The sequence below is a fragment of the Streptopelia decaocto genome (assembly GCF_964273445.1).
Source record: "Streptopelia decaocto genome assembly, chromosome: 9".
NCBI lineage: Eukaryota > Metazoa > Chordata > Aves > Columbiformes > Columbidae > Streptopelia > Streptopelia decaocto.
The window spans coordinates 18,681,924-18,701,095 of record NC_138664.1 but is presented as its reverse complement, the minus strand read 5'-3'; the positions used below and the strand labels follow the sequence as shown (position 1 = coordinate 18,701,095).

The 19,172-nt window shown below is 41.7% G+C and overlaps 2 protein-coding genes across 5 annotated transcripts in view; both read left to right on the top strand.

Moving 5' to 3' along the window:
- UBE2Q2 (ubiquitin conjugating enzyme E2 Q2) overlaps positions 1-9,225 on the top strand; it is a 46,093-nt gene extending 36,868 nt beyond the window's left edge. For all 3 annotated transcript variants that reach the window (XM_082061010.1, XM_082061008.1, XM_082061009.1), the window contains 7 exons: positions 577-637; positions 2,717-2,807; positions 3,130-3,188; positions 4,720-4,768; positions 5,666-5,761; positions 6,752-6,818; positions 8,586-9,225. In XM_082061010.1, coding sequence (XP_081917136.1) covers positions 577-637; positions 2,717-2,807; positions 3,130-3,188; positions 4,720-4,768; positions 5,666-5,761; positions 6,752-6,818; positions 8,586-8,617 — 455 coding nt within the window. In that variant the 3' untranslated portion in view covers positions 8,618-9,225. The remainder of the gene's footprint in view (positions 1-576; positions 638-2,716; positions 2,808-3,129; positions 3,189-4,719; positions 4,769-5,665; positions 5,762-6,751; positions 6,819-8,585) is intronic.
- Positions 9,226-10,381: 1,156 nt separating this feature from the next.
- Positions 10,382-17,663, top strand: FBXO22 (F-box protein 22). Of its 2 annotated transcripts, none has more exons than XM_082061542.1 (7): positions 10,382-10,566; positions 10,696-10,828; positions 11,042-11,126; positions 11,504-11,599; positions 12,609-12,773; positions 13,752-13,917; positions 14,700-17,663. In XM_082061542.1, the coding sequence occupies exons 1-7, from the start codon at positions 10,463-10,465 to the stop codon at positions 15,127-15,129; spliced, it is 1,179 nt and encodes a 392-aa protein (XP_081917668.1). In that variant the 5' UTR covers positions 10,382-10,462; the 3' UTR covers positions 15,130-17,663. The 2 variants fall into 2 exon arrangements, with proteins under 2 accessions (XP_081917668.1, XP_081917667.1); XM_082061541.1 differs by having other exon boundaries at positions 11,039-11,126; positions 14,700-17,659.
- Positions 17,664-19,172: the final 1,509 nt, after the last annotated feature.

The following is a 19,172-nucleotide window of genomic DNA, read 5'->3' as shown; positions in this document are numbered from 1 at the left end:
TGAAACACACAACTATTGTTTAACATGATGAAAACAAATGGACCACTGAAAATCACCAGCTGGCTCCCAGAGACGGCTGCTCTTTGGATGCATCTTTTGGTCAGCTGTTGGGAACTCACATCATCCAATGCAGTATCTTAATTTTTGTTTTTCTATTCCATCCACTGTCCTGGTGTGCCAATACTGATGAGAACCTGTGAAATACAATGCTGCATACTCACACTGTGTGTCAAGTGTTTTAAAAGCATGTTGGTCATGTATGGGGTATAAAATACACCGAGTACTGGGCACGCTGGAGTTGTAGCTGAGGGGAGTTTGAACTGGGAGGGGAGGAAATGGTTCAGTGTCAGAAGAACATTTTAATTCATGTGGATTTTTTTTGTAGAAATGAAAGAACTTTTTTCCCCTGTAGTTGCTCAAAGTGCTTCTGCTATGGGAGCAAGGATGTGCCTCAGTATCTTACCTATTGCTTACATCTCCTGACAGTGTTTGTACTTAAAAGCAAAGAATGTTTTTGCTAAATTTTACCTTGTTAAACTTTTAGTGCATAATTAATTCTATCTAATATTTCTACAGGGATATATTCAGTGGAACTGGTAAATGACAGCTTGTATGAATGGCACGTTAAGCTTCTGAAGTAAGTTATTAAAGTTTATGTTCTGAAGAATCTGATTTATTATTGCTGCAGAAATAATTACTTTTGTTAAATGAGAATCTCTAGCCAGAGCCTATGCAGTAACGTGTGGCGGCTACAATTCTGGTAATGCATATAGACATTGAACTGTTGGAATTGAACTGGCAAAAAAAACCCTCTTTGCACAGCCAACACAGTGACTATTACCATAACTTCTATTACCATTCAGTTGTCTTTCCAAAACTTCTCCAAAATATGAAACTTTAAATGATGACATTTTTTTGTCTAGACTTTTTGTCTGGATGGTTTTAGTTTAGTGGGTTTTTTGGTTGTGTGGGTTGTTGTTGTTGTTATTTTTTGTGTTCTTAATGTCAATAAAATGCTACTTCTAGTTTCATTCAAGGTGTAAGAAGGAACAGAACTGTCTTAGTGTCACTAGTTCTTTATTCCTACAGTTGAGCAAGACACACGGGACTGAAAGTTTTAGGTATAACCTATTTATGATTTATATAATTGTATAACTTGTCTTCTCTTATGCACTGCTTTTCACTGTGTGTACAAGATGGTAACTCATCTTGGTGTGCCCATAGCCCAGTAACTTTAATTCTAGAGGTATTATATTGAAATCGTTCCTGGTAATGGGACCATCTGCCATCATCTTATGAGACAACCTGTAGGAAGGAAAAGCCTGTCCAAGCTGGGCTGGGTGGCTGCAAAAGATGGCAATGGATGAAAGAACTTCCATCAGTTCAAATATGTCATAGGACATCAGCTGTTTCAGCACACCAGTTGACCTGCTGGTAGGAATTGTTGCTTTGTCCTAGTGGTTAAGACTTGTACAACCGTGTCACCAACTGCTGAAACACAGTTTTGTTGCCTTAGTGTAGACCGTGCCATGTGAACGTTTTCAAGCTGAAAATGGCAGGAACGACGTATGTCAGAAAAATCTGTGCCACGTTACAGGAGGCCTTGTCTATCGAGCACTTGTATAACAAAGTGCTCAAATCACTGTGCAGCAATTTTAAACCTCTTTTCAAGTACTGTGAACAGGTCTGATTTTCTGCCTTCCAGAAAGAGAAAATGGAGTGCATGCAGCAAATGGCTGCCAGAGTGACTGAGAGAAGACAAAAACTATTGTGTTTGTTTATCCCAGCAAGAAGTGCCTGAAAACACATGAACTGTGTGCACAGACTGGTTGAGGGGGTAAACATCAGAGAAAAGAGTCTGTGTGCCTAAGGAATAGTATTGTTACTACAACAAGTAATTCTGAACTGGCCCAGTACAAGTTTGGCTGGAAATTATAGGTTTTGAAGCGTTGGGAGATTTTCTGCCCATCAGCTTCCTGTTGGTAGGATGGGGAAGAACTACCCAAGTAATTCTGAAATGGGATCTAATAAGTTTGTGGTTTCACCTGTAGCAGAGGGTTGGGTTTAGCAGCCCATCATTTTGTCTAACGTCTGCTTTTGGCTTGCCACAAGCGTTTTTCAACTAGTTGTTTTTAAAAGTTGCTGGGGTGTCAGAGCCCAGGTGGGACTGACTCAGTAGCATCTGAATTAATGTCGGGGCTGATCACCGCCAGGCTTCTGCAACTAGCAATTGTTGGAATTCTATTGAGCAGAAGCTGCTGGCTTTAGTACTTCTGCTGATGCACGTTACTTTTAACAGCTGATACAGAACTGTGATCACATATTCCATAAAGGATTCACTGACTGTGTGCTGAAAACTAGATCGCTACAGTCTTCCTGTCTTGTTTAGTGTGTTGTGCTATTTCTGCCCTCCCTCCCCTCTTGGGACATACATTTTCAGTGAACTGAAGAGAATCAAAACTGCTGTTTTCAGATGAACAGGTTATTTTGTGCTGTGTTCAAATAACACTTGATAGTGTCAGTGTGTGTTGAGGCAAGTGTTTATGCTGATCTCATGACAAAGTGTTTACTTTGTAAAGGGAGCAAGACTTTTCTACAGTTCACTTCAAATTACAGTTTGCAAATTATAAATACATAAAGGAACTCTTTAAGAGTAATTCCTTTTTATAGGTAGTGAAAATATTAATCCAGGCTCTCCCCCCTGCTTCTTTTATAGGGTTGATCCTGATAGCCCACTGCATAGTGATCTTCAGGTCTTAAAAGAAAAAGAAGGTGTAGAATACATCTTACTCAACTTCTCTTTTAAGGTATGTGTGTCCATGGGAAGAAATGCTGGTGTTACATTTGTAGCTTACAGTAGAAAGTGACTGGAATTACCCTCAGTTGTTAGTTGGGTAAAGATGGAGCTGTAGCATTAAAAAAAAAAAAGTAACTTCAGGTTTGGCACTAAGCCTTTAAACCTTCGCAGAAGGTTTTTAGCCAGCACTGTGGAAAAGTGATTTTTACAGTACTGAAAACATTTACTGCTTTCAATCTGATTTGCCAAAGGAGGCGGCTGTTGGGATACTTCTTGGTTAGGAAAACGATGTCACAGTATATCTCTTAACCTGCTTTTGTTTTGCTTTTCAGGATAACTTCCCTTTTGATCCTCCCTTTGTGCGAGTGGTGTCTCCTGTGCTCACAGGAGGGTAGGTTTGAGTTGCCTTACAGAAATTTTACTCTGAAATTGGTTGATTGGGGTTGCAGGGACCATTTCGAGGCTAACGTATAGATGCCAAGAAATTTCCCCTAAGTATATACATGAACTGCTGCCAACCTTGAGTTTGTGAAGAGCTCAACGTGTGATAGGGAGACTTGCTTCTCTAGCGTTATGAACTAACAGTAGGCAAACACCTAGGTGCAGTTCCCCGTGGAATTGTGTAGTTTGTGTCTAGCTCTGAAAGACTCTGTGTCTGCCGTCATGGTGAACGTCACCGTTAGTTCCCCTGCTCTCGGGTGTGTTAAGTTGGTGCTTTTAAGGGGTCTTGAACCCTATGTTGCCTTAAACTTGCTGTATAGTCTTAACTGACTCTCTTATTGGTAACACTGCCATAAAGTTTTTGTCTAAAAACTCCTCAAATGCTAATCCAGAAATACTAAATTTAATCGGCACCGTGCTCTAAAAGTAATCTAAAATGTCTTTGAAGTGCTGTCTGTGGCACAAAATCTTATCTTTGTCCATGGAGAGATGAAATTCACCTTCCAAGGCTTTTATGCATCTCCTGCTGACAGGAAGTTATAGCTGTACGTTTGGAAATGCAGTCTGTGGTGGCTGGTGCTGATTCAGATTTGATTTTAAATGCCGTGTGTCTCTTTTGCATTCAAAAATGGTTAGTGCAGTTAAGTAGTGTTCATGAAAAAAAGTAAACAGGGAGACAGACACCAGACACCAGAAAACTTATTTGGATTCTGGTTTTGTTGCACTTGGACAACTTTGTAGGAACAAAAGGAAGAATGGCCCAGAAGGTCTGGATTTTGGTGATCGTTTCTGCATCAATGTCCTGCAGATCTATGCTGTCCGAACGTCTTGATCATAGGGGAGACTACATTTTTGGAGTAGTAATTTCTATTCCCTCAGTCGAGTTTTTGTGATGCCCACGTGTGCTGACCGCAGGGTCCCAGCCAGCACAACACCTGATGAAGTGTTGCTGAAACTAGAAAGTGGCTTATACGAAAAGAGCAAGTGAAGACCTACTTTATCTTATTCGTCTACATCTTTGATTTATAGGTGCACTTACATTGTTTGGAGTTGTGTTACATTTCTTTACAGAAGTGAATTTATCTGTGTGTTTTTTTTTTTTGTTTTGGTGGTGGTTTTTGGTTTTGGGGTTTTTTAATTAGAACTACACATCAATACTACTCATACATAGTATAGACATAAAGCGACCTTTCCTTTTTCCCTGGTGCATGTACAGTTGTGTAAGTAGTTGTGTAGCTTGGTCACTGATTCTAAATAAATAGTTAGCAAAGGATCTTTTTTTTTGTCTGACAGTGCTAATCTTCTTTGCATAAGTATAATATGGCTAACTAGTTACCATATATTACTAGTTAAAGTGCATTTCAGCTTTATGTGAACAAAAAATTTAACAAACTAGCCGGCAAGAGCTTAAAGTGCCGTGAAGAGATTCATCTTTTTACTAACTGCTGATGTCAAATATTTTCTTTCATATTTGTTTCTAGGTATGTCCTAGGTGGAGGTGCATTATGCATGGAACTTCTTACTAAACAGGTGAACATGGGTTCTGTTATCTGGATAATAACAAAGCATGCTTTAAAATAATGAAAATAGGTGTTTCCCCTGAGGTGAAGAATCCCTGCGTGGAATAAATTACACACTCTGAAGGGAACATGATGGAATAAACCTCAGTTCCACAAGATTTGCCTTGCTGATCTTGTGTGAGGTGTTTTATTTCTGCCTTGGGTGGCTTACAAGAGGTCTGAGGAAGAGACAAGAAGTGAGAGCACATCAGCTTTGCATCCTCAGAATTTCTGGGAGGAAGCCAATGTAAAGAGTGAGTTCTAAGGAGCAAGACACCTTGTTTCCTTTTTCAGAAGCCTCTGCTGCTGCACAAAGTCAGCTCTGGAGAAGTGAGGAATGCAGAAGATTCTAGGCATATATGGTTCTGGTGTAGATGGTGTGATTGGTTATCTCTTTAAAGGAAGTAAATGAATGAAGTAACTATTTGTAGGCTTTGGCAGAAACTTTTGTGAACCCTGGAAGGTAAAGCAATGCCAGAGAGAAGCAGGAATTTTCATGGGAACTAAATTGTCACGGCTCACTCAATGCCTTCATCAGATGGCAGTCTTTTCTGCTTTTTACAAGAAGTTGTGATGTTGCTGAAAATGTGTAAATGCTGCAATAATGGAGCTCTTCTTGTGTCTGTCTTGGTGTATTTTGGAAATGTGCGATTCCACCTTCTCACTGGAGTTCTTAGTTCTAATACTGCAAATCACTTTCCGTATTTTCTCTGGAAAATAAAAGTTGTCAGCTGAAAACCTGTAGTTAAAACTAAAACTGGAGTGCAGGAAAAAAAAAGCCCAAAGCACACACATTCCAAAACAGATTTGCAAGGTGAGCAGAAGCAGCAAGTACATGTTATATAGAAACATTTCCTTCTTCCTCCAGGGCTGGAGCAGTGCCTATTCAATAGAATCCGTCATAATGCAGATCAATGCCACTTTAGTCAAAGGAAAAGCCAGAGTACAGTTTGGAGCCAATAAGGTAAATGCGCTGTATATAGCAATTACACAAATTACAGTTAAGCTTCCATTTCTTTGCTGACTTGCATCAAAATGCATAATGACAGAATTATCCTTGCAAATATATTAGCATTTTGATTTATCTTGATGTTTGGTTCATGTATGAATATTTTATTGGCAGTTAGCTGTATGTTTTAGGAAATGATGAATGTATGAGCAGGATAAAACCTTGGGATGGGCAGGGTGAGTAAGTAGTTGGGCTTGTACCCTGTACTGCCCCCGTACTGGCAAAGGGAGGAGGTAAGGAGGATCAAGAATTCGGAACCATGAGGATTTGGAAATTCAGGCTCTGAGAAGGGCTGCAGATGACAGGCTGACTGTCAGGATCAAGTAAGCTGATGTTAAGAGGTTCTCCTCCTTTTGCTGGGCTAGAAACCTCCAAAGTTTCATGAGGGCTTGAAAGTATTTGCACTGTATTATTTTTCAAATTAGCCATTCAGCATAAATGGAAATAATTCAGTTCAAGTGTGCATGCTGGTAATGCACCATAACTTAGACGACTTTGAAGTACTAAATCCTGTTTTCAAATGACGTTTAAATATTTAAATCAATGAAGTTGTCACTTCTATGCCAATTTCTAAGTATTGGTTCGAAGATGGTGAACTAGGTAAGACGTAGAAGTTTGTGATCACAATTCTGTCCAGCCTAGTCACTGTTCGCTGAGCCGGACGGTTCTGGTGGGGGTTGCCTGAAGCTGCTGGTTCTGGTCGCGCACACTTGTGACCCACCGCATGTTCAGAACCCTCCAATAGAGGGGCCTTTCCAGCAGCAGGGGTTTACAAATTAGTGTCGTTATGGTGGAGTCGAAATTAGAAAATAAGGGTATGTGTCTTTAAAGTCTTGTAGCTTAAACTATGTAAAAACATTTCTGGATTTTCTTTGTAAAATTGTTTTTAGGTTCTGTGTGTCTCAATGCAGGGGGTTTATGTTTGTTTGTTTTCTCTCCTTTCAGAATCAATATAATCTAGCAAGAGCACAGCAGTCCTATAAGTCACTAGTACAAATACATGAGAAAAATGGTATGTATATTCGTGCAACTTTGTTCTTGTCTGCAGAGCAGCCTGGGAATTGGTATTTGGCCACAGTAAAACTTGAGGTGCCAGAGAATCTTATGTTGGCTTGGGAAGACCATAAAGGGTGGTTCCTTTTTTTTATCTTGCACCAGGGAGACAATGATGCTTAAAATACCTTGACTAACAATCATTGCAATGTTTCCAGCTTACGTGAATATAGCATGTTCTGTGTGTCCCTACTGGTTTTTGGAAGGTTTATTTTCATTTTCAGCCAGCTGATCTAGGAACATTTTTGTTACTGTAGCTTTCTAAGTGTCATGTTTGTTAGTGAAGTGATTGCTGGAAGTTTCCCTCTTTCCCTAAAAGGCTTTGTTTTAATGTGGCAAGACCCCAGCAGTAGTAATCAGAGAGAAAGTGGAAAGAAAGACCAGAAACTAAAAAATACAAAAAGCCCAGCAGAAGTGCACTGGCTGGAAAACTGTGCAATAGAAATGGGAGATGCTTTTTTTTTTTTTTTTTTTTAAAACCCTATTTAAAGCCAGTTAATGGTCTCTCAGCTGCATAAAACAAGTCTTCAAGCGCTTCAGGTAAAATTGCATTCATTGTGCCAGAATGAGAAGACAACAAATGCCCTGAGGCTTTAAAAGATTTGACTTACGTGTTATGTAAAAATAGTCAGCAGGGTTGGTGCCTTGGTCTCGTGAGGAGGGAGTTAGTCCCAGTTACCACTTTGTGATGTTCTTTGGTCCAGGTTGGACACAGTCTCCTCTGGGAATTCGTGTTGCTGTGAACATGTGAGCGTATTTCAGTGAGTCTGTAGTGAGCCCCTCAGTTTCCCTACCTCTAAAATTGAACGTAAGGACTTCTCTGCTACTGGGAGGAAGATCAAAGATAACGACTTTAAAATGCTTTCCAATTTTATAATACCTTGATCTTGCTATTAACTGAGTCTTCTGCGTTTGAGTTTGCTACCAAAGCCAGCTGTCTGGCTGTTTACTTGTAGTGAAATGCCAGCCTTGGCTGTAGTGACTGCTGCTGCGAAAGGTATCTCTAACATATAGCTGCTGCCTGTTCTCTGGGACAACATATACAGGCCCTGTACTCACTGTACAAAAATTTAGAGGTCTTTTTTACAACAGTGTCTCGGAGAATTAAGATTGGAGATCTGGAGGTGGCTAGAAAAAAAACTATGCACACTTGATCGGGTCTGATTCAGCTGCTAAACATGCCAGATCCTATCAGGAGGCAAGTTATTCAACTGACATTTCTGAGCCCATTCCTACAGCCAGATTTGCAGAAGTAGGATGAACTGTTCAAATGCCTGTGCTTGCCTAATGGTGCAGTACACAGGATGGGATTTATATATAAGTATCCCAGCATAGTCATGTTTGTACATCTGTGCGTTAAGTGGCTTGAGGACTTGGGTGTTTTGCCTCTATTCCGCTTGCTTTTGTTACAGTGATGTTCCTCCTTCAATAGCATCCTCTGGCGGTGTCCAGCTCAGGATACCTGCTGCCACAAAAACCCCAAACTTGGAAGTCTTCAATTTTCACACCCAAATACACAGGGTCTGATCCTGGAATATGCCACAGGCTTTATCTCCCACTGCTGACCACTAGTGTTTAGGGCACTTGGTCTCACTGGGCTGAGCTACTTTAAGAGGGAAGGAAGGAGCCAGACGAGGCTTCCATCTCCCACAAATTCAGAGGAAGATTATAAGATTGTCTTGACGTAGCAGTGTTGGTTCCTAACGTGTTTCTCTGTTCTCCACAGGCTGGTACACTCCTCCAAAGGAAGATGGCTAATATTGAGGACTGGTGTATACTTGGACCAATGTCAAGAAAACAAGCTCTTTTTTATGTTTTCCAACACACAGACTCAAGCTATGAGTGCCCCTATAACAGCCGTACTGAAGACTTTAGCTATTAGATAAGTTAGTGGATAATCTGTCGACTGACACATAAAGTATAAGTTACAGCCTTACCATTCCGCTCTCCTTAGGCATCTGGACTGAGCAGTTTGGGCCTTTGCCATATTCGTTCTTATGGATTAAGCATATTTGGGCCATGCCCTCCCTTCTCCCCTTTTGTTTTTGAATTTGGAAGTGTAAGCGCCCTACAGCAGGCTTATTGAGTTACTACAGATCATTCAATAGGAGTGAGTTGTTCACACACTTCTGTGTATTTCTTACCTTTTGCAAAATGCAGACTGCCGAGACTTGCGTTGTATCGTTTCATTTAAAGCCAAGAAGTTTAATCCATTGTTTAATACTGTTTTAGGAGATGTCAGGTCTAGCAAATCACAGTAGTTTTTCTGGTCTAAAATGACAGCATTTGTAGTATTTCCAAATTAATGATATAGGAAAAACACATGTATGTTAAGTCATTAAACATTTTTCATGGCTGTATGAGAATATGAACTGTTTATTGGAAAAGATGCTCTTTGTTTAGATTATGTTGATGTTGTTGGGTTTTTTCTTTTTTTTCTTTTTTTTTTTTTTTTTGGTTGGTTTGGTTTTTTAGCAAGAGCAAGGCTGTGCCAATAAAACCTTGTAATTAGTCACTTCCACTGGGGCATCAGAACTTGCTGGGCTGTTCCTGCTACTTGTTGGCTCAACCTCCTTAACAAGAAGAGCCACAGTATGAAGCTTGAAGTTATTTAAAATACTAAAAACCTTTTTAGGTGTTCCATTTTATTAACCGGGTTGTTGCAATCATTTGTAAACTAATGAACTTATAGAGTGATTGGCACAAATCGAGATGAAAGTCCTTGAATGAAAAATTTTTATATAAAAGCTACAATAAAGTACAAAAACCATCATCTGATTTAGAGGTTTAAGAAATGTTGCCACAGTCATGACGGATTTGTTATTGAGAGACTAAGGGGAACTGTTCTTTCTTTCTTAGGAAATGAATCTGGGTCTGTGTAATTACACCATATTTCATGGCCTTACCTAAATCGATTCTGTTTTGGTTGTAGTACTAGTCATTAGGCCTTTGCACCCCTCTGGGTGTGGACCTTGGATAAGCACTTTTAGAAGCGGAGGAGCATGTTTTTGTTACGGATTTTCAGTTGACTATCACATTTGTGCGCTTTTCTTTATCAAGCACCCGCAGGTCCTTGTGCAGTTGCTTCTAGATCCAGTTTTTAGCTCGAAAGAGGTGATGGGTGAGGTTTGGCACCACTCCCGTCCCCGTTGTTTCTGGTGTCCGGTGGGTGACTCCCCAGCCTTTCTGCTTTGCGGTTGTACCGGTGTCCGCACCCCCGGGCACTGCAGCGGCCGCTGGGGGCGGCGCCGCCTGCCACCCGCCCAGGGCAGCCCGCACTCCGGCGCATGCTTCGGTTTGGGTTCCATTGCTCATTGCGGACTTACTTGGCAATGTACAGGAATTTGTAAACTTGCATCAAGTTTATGAATAAAAACCATTTTACGAAGTGCGCTGTGTCCCTGCTGGGTCCCGGGCCGCGAGGGGGCGAGGCGGGCACCCGGGAGCGGGGCGGGTCCTCCCGGCCGCCAGGCGGCGCACCTGTGACTGCCGGTGTTGTACGTGCCGCCGCGTGACCGGAAGTCCGCCCCGGGGACGTCGGCGCGCGGGTGGCGCAGAGCGCCGTGACGGCGGCGGGAGCGGCTCGGCCGGGGCGGCGGCGCGATGGAGCCCGCGGCCAAGGGTGGCTTCGTTCTCGGTAACCTGGCTGAGGTGGTGGAACGCGTCTTCGGCTTCCTGCCCACCAAAGCGCTGCTGCGCGCCGCCTGGTAAGCGGCGGGGCCGCCAGGGGCGGGCGCCGCCGTGGGGGTGTCTCCGCTACCCCGGAGGTAGCGGGGCCGGGGCGGGCCGCTGCTGGGGCAGCCCCGCCGACGCGGCGTGTCCGTGGTGTGTTGCAGCGTGTGCCGGCTGTGGAGGGAGTGCGCCCGGCGCATCCTGCGGGCGCGGCAGCGCGTCTCCTGGGTGTCGGCGCTGGAGCCGGGCCCCGCCGGGGGACACGCGCTGGTCCACGCGCTGGCCCGCGAGCTGGAGGTGGGTGCGCGCGGGGGCCTCGCGGCGCGGGCGGGAGGGACAGTCCGGCGCGAGGCGCGGAAGGGGGATCGGTGCCCTCGCGCCTCAGGTGGGGCTCGCGCCGGCGCAGCGGGCGGGAAAGCGGTTTTACCTCAGGGGCCGCCCCGGGGAGCGGGGCCGGGGCCGGCGGGTCAGCAGCCCGGCCCAGCCTTTCCTCCCCTCTTCCTGCAGCAGGTGCACGTCCTGCCCCAAACCGTGCTCTATATCGCTGACGCGGAGACATTCAGCGGGCACGAGGAGTGGCACGAGCAGAAGAAAGGTAACGCTGAAGTAACTTCGCTCCTTGAAGTGCTTGGGATGTAGGCACCGCACAGAGAGGGAAGTCAGCTGAAAGGGGATTCTCTGCATTGTGAGGGAAAGTAAATCTTTTGCATAAAACTGTGACCACATGATTTCGTATTTGTGATATGAAACACTCGTCCGTTGTTTTACACAGACGAGTTCCTATCGTGTTCTCTGGAGGATATTGATTCTGTTTGCCTGTGCTCTTACCAGTTAGTACTGGTTGCCAGGGCAGCCACCAATGGGCAGTGTTGGTTAAATAGGACGGGACTGACTGCAGGGTTTGTTCCTATAAAGTTCAGAACAACTCACTTCTCTTTTTTTTTTTCTTTCTCTTTTTTATGTTTTTAACAGCCAGGAAAAGAAACAGTAGAGAAACAGCAATCGCGCTTGAAAAACTGTTGCCAAAGCGATGTCAGGTTCTTGGACTGGTCACCCCAGGGGTTGTAGGTAGGAGGAAAATGTCTGATTTTGTGAGAGATCAGCTTGAAGGTGTCCAATGTATTGCTTGTCTATTTTGGTTCCCGTTTATCACAATTTCATTTTGAAAGCACAGGCCTGCAGACTGGCGGCAGAGTTGTCACGGTGATTACCTTGTTCAGCATTTGGTTATAACTTTAAGGAGTTCACAATGTCACTGCTAAGTCACGTGCAACTTAAATTCTTTCCTCATGTGGTGCAGTAATAATGAAAAGCGTTGATTTAATTGAGGAGGCAGCTTATTGTTTGGGGCTTTTTTGTGTTTTGTTTTGTTTTTTTTCTGGCACCTTACTGTAATTATTGAATCTTGGGTTTATCTGTATTTTTCAGAGTCACATTGTGATTGACTGTACAGGCCATCCTCGGTATATACCTGTTTGTTATGGTTTAGCAGGAGGCTTATGCAACAGCTATGGAAAACTCACAGCCTCCCCTGGCAGTCTTGTTCTGGTGCTTCACTTTTTTATCATTAGAAAGTTTTTTTCATATTTTCTTGCCTTAAATTATCTTCCCGGCACCTAAGTAGGGTATTTGTTATTGCTAGCATAATTCAGTAATACGCTCCTAATATTTACATCAGTTTTATACTGTCATTACACGCTTTTGTAACGCCTTAAAATCCGAGTATGTTTGTGTGCCTGCAGAAGTTGCCAGGAAGGCTTCAGACAGCTGTATTGCACAGTGCTTGTTTTCCAGCTGGTTTATATTTGGTGTGGCTGGGGGGAAGTGTCCAAATATATCTATGTTTCCTTGTCCAATGTGACTTCAGCATGATCTTTAGCCAGCAGGACTCCTACGTGCTGCTTCTTACTAAAGCATTGATAAAAAAGTCACACCAGTTATCAAATATGTTGTTATGGAAATGAACTATTGCATTTTGCATTGTCAAAATTGTTCTACATGTTTTCGTCTGCGTTACAGTGTAGATGAAAGTGTTAGAATCACTGAATGCAAGATGTCTCGTTTTGTATCTTTGTAGTTACCCCGATGGGTTCAAGCAGCAATCAACCTCTAGAAATCGAAGAGGGTGAAGCTGGGTTTGCTCTGTTGTTTCCCAAAATCGATGGGGTGAAAATACATACCTTCCATTTTTCAAAAGATGTGAAGAACAGGGTCTTTGATGAAAGTAAATTTGCTGAAGCAGGTATGTCCTTGTTCTCCCCTTTACTTGGGCTTTGGTGGTGTTGCTCTTTTAGGCTCCAATGTGGAACCAACAGCTTCTGTGCTAATGCTGTGCTAATGCACAGAGCATACTGTGGCTCCCTAGTGCTGCAGTGGGTAATTACATATCGCTGTTCTTCCCATTCCATGGAGTATTAAGGTTCAGTTATCCTGAGTATTGATCTCAGATTATCTCAGGTTCCAAGTGGAGCTGTTTGGAGGCAGCTGTTAGATTTTGAGCAACCTCTAATTGGTTGAAAAATAACGATAAATGAGTTTGTGCCATTGGGCATTATTCCCATTGCTACAGTTTAGAAACGAGGAGGAGCTGCTTCTCCTCTGAAATAACTTTGCATTTAGATATTAAGTTGGGTGTTGTAGCAAGGAAAGGTAGAACTGAAGACAGCACGTTTCAATAAATACAGTTTATGCTCCTCATGCTGTGTCCTCAGCAGGGCAGATCACTTATGAAGAATAATGAGGGTTTCTTGAGTCTTCTAGGAACCTGCAAGTTTCTGCCTTGGGATAAGCAACTGGCTGATGTATGTAATGTATTTAATTTTCAGGTAAAGCTATTTATTGTGTTGCGGTTCTTGTTGAATAGCCTATACACTCAGTTTTTATCTGTAAAGGGACAGTTAAGGCTGCCAAGTAAAACTGGAGAGCTGTGCCTTCAGAGGCTGTGGTAAAACACAAATGCTCTGCTAAAGAAGTGGAAAGGTGGAGGAAGCAGATGCAGTCATCTTTTCCTTCCTAGGTTCTTTCCAGAAATTCTTACTTATGTGGGGAATACAGTCCAGCTCCTGGATGCCTGGGCAGCTTGTGCCTCGTTTACCCCATTGCAGCAACAGAAGGCCATTACTAAAAGTGTGATGTATTATTTGAGGAGAGGCTGGGATGGTTGGGCGTAAGGGTCAGGATTTAAAAATAAGAGGGTTGGTGTTTGTGTTTTTGTTTAAAGGGCTGAAGAATAACCCAGATCTCCGGGTGGTTCTTCTGTTTGGCTACAACTCCTGGAAGTCTGGTGCAACTCGATTTCTTCATCAAATAGTCAATCCTTTGAATGAAAAAAGTATCATCCTGGCTGGGGGACAAGTGGAGAGCTTTACATCACTCATCTCTGAGAAGTAAGTATCTTTTTCAAGGTAAATTGTAAAGATTTAAAATAGGAGAAACGCTGCAGAAGCCATAGCATTTTTAGTTAGTTCATATTAGAAATGCCCATTAACAGTAGTAAAAATAGTATTTTTTTCTTTTTTTAAGAGAATAAACTCCAACTGCTACACTGTGATCTAGCCAGAAAAGCTGGAGGCTTTGTATGACTGTTACAAACTGGATTCTGGAAAGCCAGCTGGACTGTTATTCCAGATTAGAGAGCTGACCATATATTAAATTATTGCTAATAAAGCACATGTAGGTAACTACTGAAGCCAGTGTGTCCTGGCCAACCTCAAGTCATAAAGAGACGTGACTCTGAAGCCATAACTGACTGTGGCCCTGGATTGATATGTAAATGCTGAGTATTTTTGTTTATCTGAAGTTTAACTAATAGCTTAGTTGGAATTACAGAGTTGTAACATACACAAACTGCTGAATTTGGCACGTTTGATAGGTAGGCTTACACTTAATCTCTGATAATGGATGTGAAAGTTTTTCCTTGTGAAGCGTTGCTAAACAAAAAGGTTGCTGAAGTTTGAAGGCTTTGATTTGCTTTTTAACTATTTGTTGATATATTTTTAACTGTTTTGTTTGGTCTTTTTAATTTTTAGCTGTTATTTAGCTGTTTGTCTTTCAAAATCACTAGGATGATAGTCTGCTTTGAAACCTGCTTCTCCCACAGCAGAATTTAATTCAGCTGGGAAGCAGTCTCTCTGGAGCACTCTCTAACTGGTTTGGTGTTGCCTTTCAGTAACAGCGTCCAGCCTGGCGACGCGTGCGGTGTGGTGGGGCTGGCTTTCAGTGGTCCCCAGATCCAGAGTGCCACTGTCTTGTTAGACCAGGACGTAGCTGACGAGAGGACAGCAGAAGCCGCCATGCAGCGTCTCAAAGCCGCAAACATCCCCGAGCATAACACCATTGGCTTCATGTTTGCATGTGTTGGCAGAGGATATCGGCATTATAAAACCAAAAGGAATATGGAAGCGGATGCGTTCAGGAAGTTTTTTCCAAATGTTCCCCTCTTCGGCTTTTTTGGACACGGGGAAATAGGATGTGATCGAATAGTTACTGGGAATTTCGTATTGAGAGAATGTAATGACATAAAGGATGACCTGCTTCACGGTTATACCACCGTTATGACTCTTATTCATCTTGGTTCAACTAAAGCAAACCAAGTTTAAATATGTTTTCAGTGAGCTGTTGGTTTCATTCCAGAAAGCTGAGAAGTCCGGAAGAGAGGACACCTTGCAATCAAAGCCCTTTGCAAAATGTAAACATAATTTTGGTAATATAATTGAATCTTGTAGTTGGAATAGAGTTCCTTATGATAGCTGCAAGAAAGCTTTGCATTTTGTGTAATCTCCTGTATACATCAGAATTGCAGGTAAATGAGATATGATGGATTTCTGCAATTGAAGAAAGCCTCTTCCAGATTGAGAATAGTTTGCACAAATGGCAGTTGGAGTCCAGATATCAACATGTAGAAACGAGCAGTACTTTCATGTGCTCTATTTAGGTATGTAAAACAGTCTAGAAAAACTACTGATGCATACTGAAATGCTGATACTTAAAATCCACCATTTCCTGGATTTTATTTCAAGAGAGGTGCACAACCTGCCCAGAGTTCTATTTACATAAGTCTTCAGAGAAAAATAGGAAAGTGCTCATTAAATAAAGATGCAAATACAGAAAAAGTACCTTGCCTTCTATTCTTAGAGAAAAAGCTCTGATTTAAAGAGATGTTGTCCAGTTATAAACTCATGTCACCATCTTGAACTGAATTTCAATTGTCTTAAATATCTGTTTTAGAATAATATCTGATACTTTGTGTGTACCAGCAGTTTCAGTCTTTGTGTATTTTGGTTTACCCAATCAAAATGCACTGGTTGCCTTTTCTTTTAGATTCTCTTGTGGCATGATGCTCTCTATTATAAACCTTTAAATCCAGAGTACTGAAAATGAGAACCACCTGGTATCTTTATGTTCCTTTAAAAAGCTTTTTGCTTTTTTAATTTGAAATTGTGGGGAACACAAGACCCAATTATATTCTATTTATATAGAACCTTTAAACTTTTAAAGCATGTTTCTCCCATGCTTTTACATCAGTCACCTGTTTTGATTGCTGCAGCTGGCAGTCAGTATTGCAAAGTTCCGACTAAGTAAATTCAGCATAGTCTCAGTATAGCTAATACTATATTTTCTTCCTTTGAAATTATTTTCTCCCTTTTATTTTCACTTAGTAATAGAATGGCAAGAAAATAAGATTAATTTTGCACCATTTTACCACACTTCTAACTGTCAAATGAGGCAGCTGGCCTGTTTTCAGTGTAGTAAAGAGAAAATACTTAGCTGTATGTTGTACAACAAAAATAACGGTATTTTGCTTTAAATGTATAAATCAAGACTACGGTTGGCAACTTTTTGCCGTTAAAACTTTTCCTGAACTTGGCCTAAAGAGCTAAGGTAGAAGCATATCTGTCCTTAGAGTGAACTGTGGGTTTCAGTGGGTGCTGAGCACAGACAGCACTTGCCCGTGCCTGTGTTGATGTTTTTGATTTGAAGACAGAGGATGAGCTGTGAACTCCCAGTGGCCTGTAGGGATAAGGGTGTAGTAAGTGTGGGTGTGACCTGGAAAACGTTTAGTGACTGCATTCAGACGGAAAGGTATTTGGAAATGGAGTATGCTTGAATTTTAAGAGAAGCCTCTCTGTGGGAGGTGGATACATGTTTTCTCTTTTCAGCATAACTGGAATGTCACGTTTGGCCTCTTCTGTCTGCATAAGATACATGTTTAACAGGAGGCAAAGAAAATGTTGCATTTCTGTAACACAGACAGGATTACTGGAGCTGTTAGCGTGAGTTAGGGCTTGTTGGATCGCTGCTAGCCTAAGTCCATGAACTTTAACTTTTTGCAGTAGTAGAAGTAGATGAAGTATGATCAACCATGTGTCCTGAACTACAGTGCAGACATGTCCAGAAGTGTCCAAAGAAGCAGCTGGTGATTTCCAGTGATGGCGCAGCAAAACGGGAAATGAGAGTGTGGTTTGAAGGGGCTAATCATCAGCGAGGTCCTGTAGCTGTGGACACTTAAAAGGTAAACATAGTACAGAGAAGATGCTGGGTGGGAAACCTGAGAGCCTGCACAAGAGTCCAGGATCATTTTTCCAGCCTCAGGGGGTGGGGATGAGCACAGGGGAGCCCAGAACCACGCACTGCATGGCTGGAACTGCTATGCTGTCTCTCCCGGAGCGCGTCACGTCTTCCAAGTTACAGGGAAGCAGTGTATTGATAAAACTGCAACATCCATGATTAAAGTGTTTTGCTACCCAAATTCATTTTGCCTCCACACTGTCATTTGCTCTTCAACCACAACAACCCCTGAGTGAAACCAAAATATATTTACTTAAAAGGTGCACATACCAAAAAGGCAGCGCTTGTTCTTAATTGATAGGAAGTTTTGCAGTGCAATAATTTGTACCTCTATCACTCAAAAGATAACCATGAGGTTTTAAAGTGGACAAAGTTAGTTAAATGAATATTCAACAATTGAGGCAAATGTGAATAGCAGGACTGCTCTAAAGATAATTATCTGCAGTTACAGTGCTGATGGAAATATGATTACAGCAAGAGACTATAGTCCCTAAGTGACCACTACTGGATTTTGGTTTTGTTAAGAAAAAAAGAAAACCTTCAAAGTCACAAGACCTGCAGGGAGGAGTGGTGGTTTTGCTGACAAAAGGTAAAAAACATTCTTTTTCCACAGATTTTGAATAAGAATAATATTTCATTTTACATTTTTTCTTAATGCATTTTTCAATTCAACTGTAGGCTCAAAAAGTAGAAAAAATCATAGGCAGGTGCTGTATAACCTTGCACTTGCACAACCAAAACAGCAATTACCAAACAAAACTACTATTATTTTTATTTAAAAATTACTAATCCAAAAGTCTCCTCATTATAGGATGTTTCTGTAACATACAGTTTTAAGAAAGTGAGAGTAATTGGATAAAGAGGAGCCAAATTATGCTAAATTGTCACAACTGTACTGCCAGGAAGTAATTTCAGTTAAAAAGTGCAGAAAACTGCAAAGATAGTGAACTTGGATTTTGTTGCTTGGTGTCAGATTTGTTTTGGCCCAAGTTAACACTGGAACAAGCCTTATTTTAACAGATGAATGAGTCAGACTGAATCCTGCCCCCTTGGCAGGGAACAGTAAACCAAGATATGGAAATGATGCAGCCAGACTTTGACTTCGAGGGTGCAGCAGAGAAGGCTGATAAGAATGTTAAACCCCAGACTGAATTTTGCAAAAAAAAAGTGTTTACATATGATTCTTAATTAATTTTTAGTTAAAAGTGTACCTCAAAACTCAGTGTCATTACCCCCTCTTAGTTAATTTTTGTATTTCTAGAAATTGAGAACTTCTTTCTACTAGAAGTAACTCTGGAGTGGTGTTCATAAGCTTTCATATGGGACACTAACTTTGGTATTGGCTTTAGTTTTCTAAATCTCCAGCATCTGGCCAAATGAGAGAACAACATAAAAAATATTTGCCATTCAGATGCTTCCTTCTGTTTTACTCGGTGGAATGATACAGGAAAAGAAAAGTTGGAGGTGTGGAAGTTTGCATAGTTAGAAGTTACAACGATAGTAAATGTGCATTTAAATGCTTGGTTGTTTTTTGTTTTGGTTTTTATAGTGTTTTTTATATTATAATTTCTCAGTGCTCTGCAAACATTAAGAAAATAATTATTTCCTCTTTGATTATTTTTCATGATTATATTGTGGGGAAGATTTTATTTTTATGGTATGAATCTGTGGTGGATCTCTAAAATACATTCCGTCTTAATACAGCAGTTGTATTTTGTGCACACAAAAGCAGGTAAGAATAACATTAGACTCTAACGATCAAATTTCTTGCAATTTTTCCTGTTCCTTAATCAGTTTCTCAGCCAGCCACAGACTCCAGAAGAGGCTGTTGTTTCAGAGCGGCCTCGGATTAGCTGGGAGTGTGTTCTGTCTAGCACTTTGTCTCCCAAACTACAGGCTCAAAGGTGTGCAGCGAGGTAAACTGAGCTCACTTGTGGTGATGGTGGCGGCGGCGGTGTGCTTTGGTCTTGGTACAACAGCTTTAGGTCAAACAAATACAAGTTCAAACATTGTAGGACCCTTGTACTGATTTTATGCCTACCAGCACTTCATACCAATTGTAGGGTATTTTTCT

Excerpts from the sequence above, each read along its gene's own strand:
- FBXO22 (XM_082061541.1), top strand. The coding sequence starts at position 10,463 with ATGGAGCCCGCGGCCAAGGGTGGCTTCGTTCTCGGTAACCTGGCTGAG. Across the intron at positions 12,774-13,751 it reads AAGTAAATTTGCTGAAGCAG|GGCTGAAGAATAACCCAGAT; the intron begins GTATGTCCTTGT and ends TTTTGTTTAAAG. Across the intron at positions 13,918-14,699 it reads ACATCACTCATCTCTGAGAA|TAACAGCGTCCAGCCTGGCG; the intron begins GTAAGTATCTTT and ends GTTGCCTTTCAG.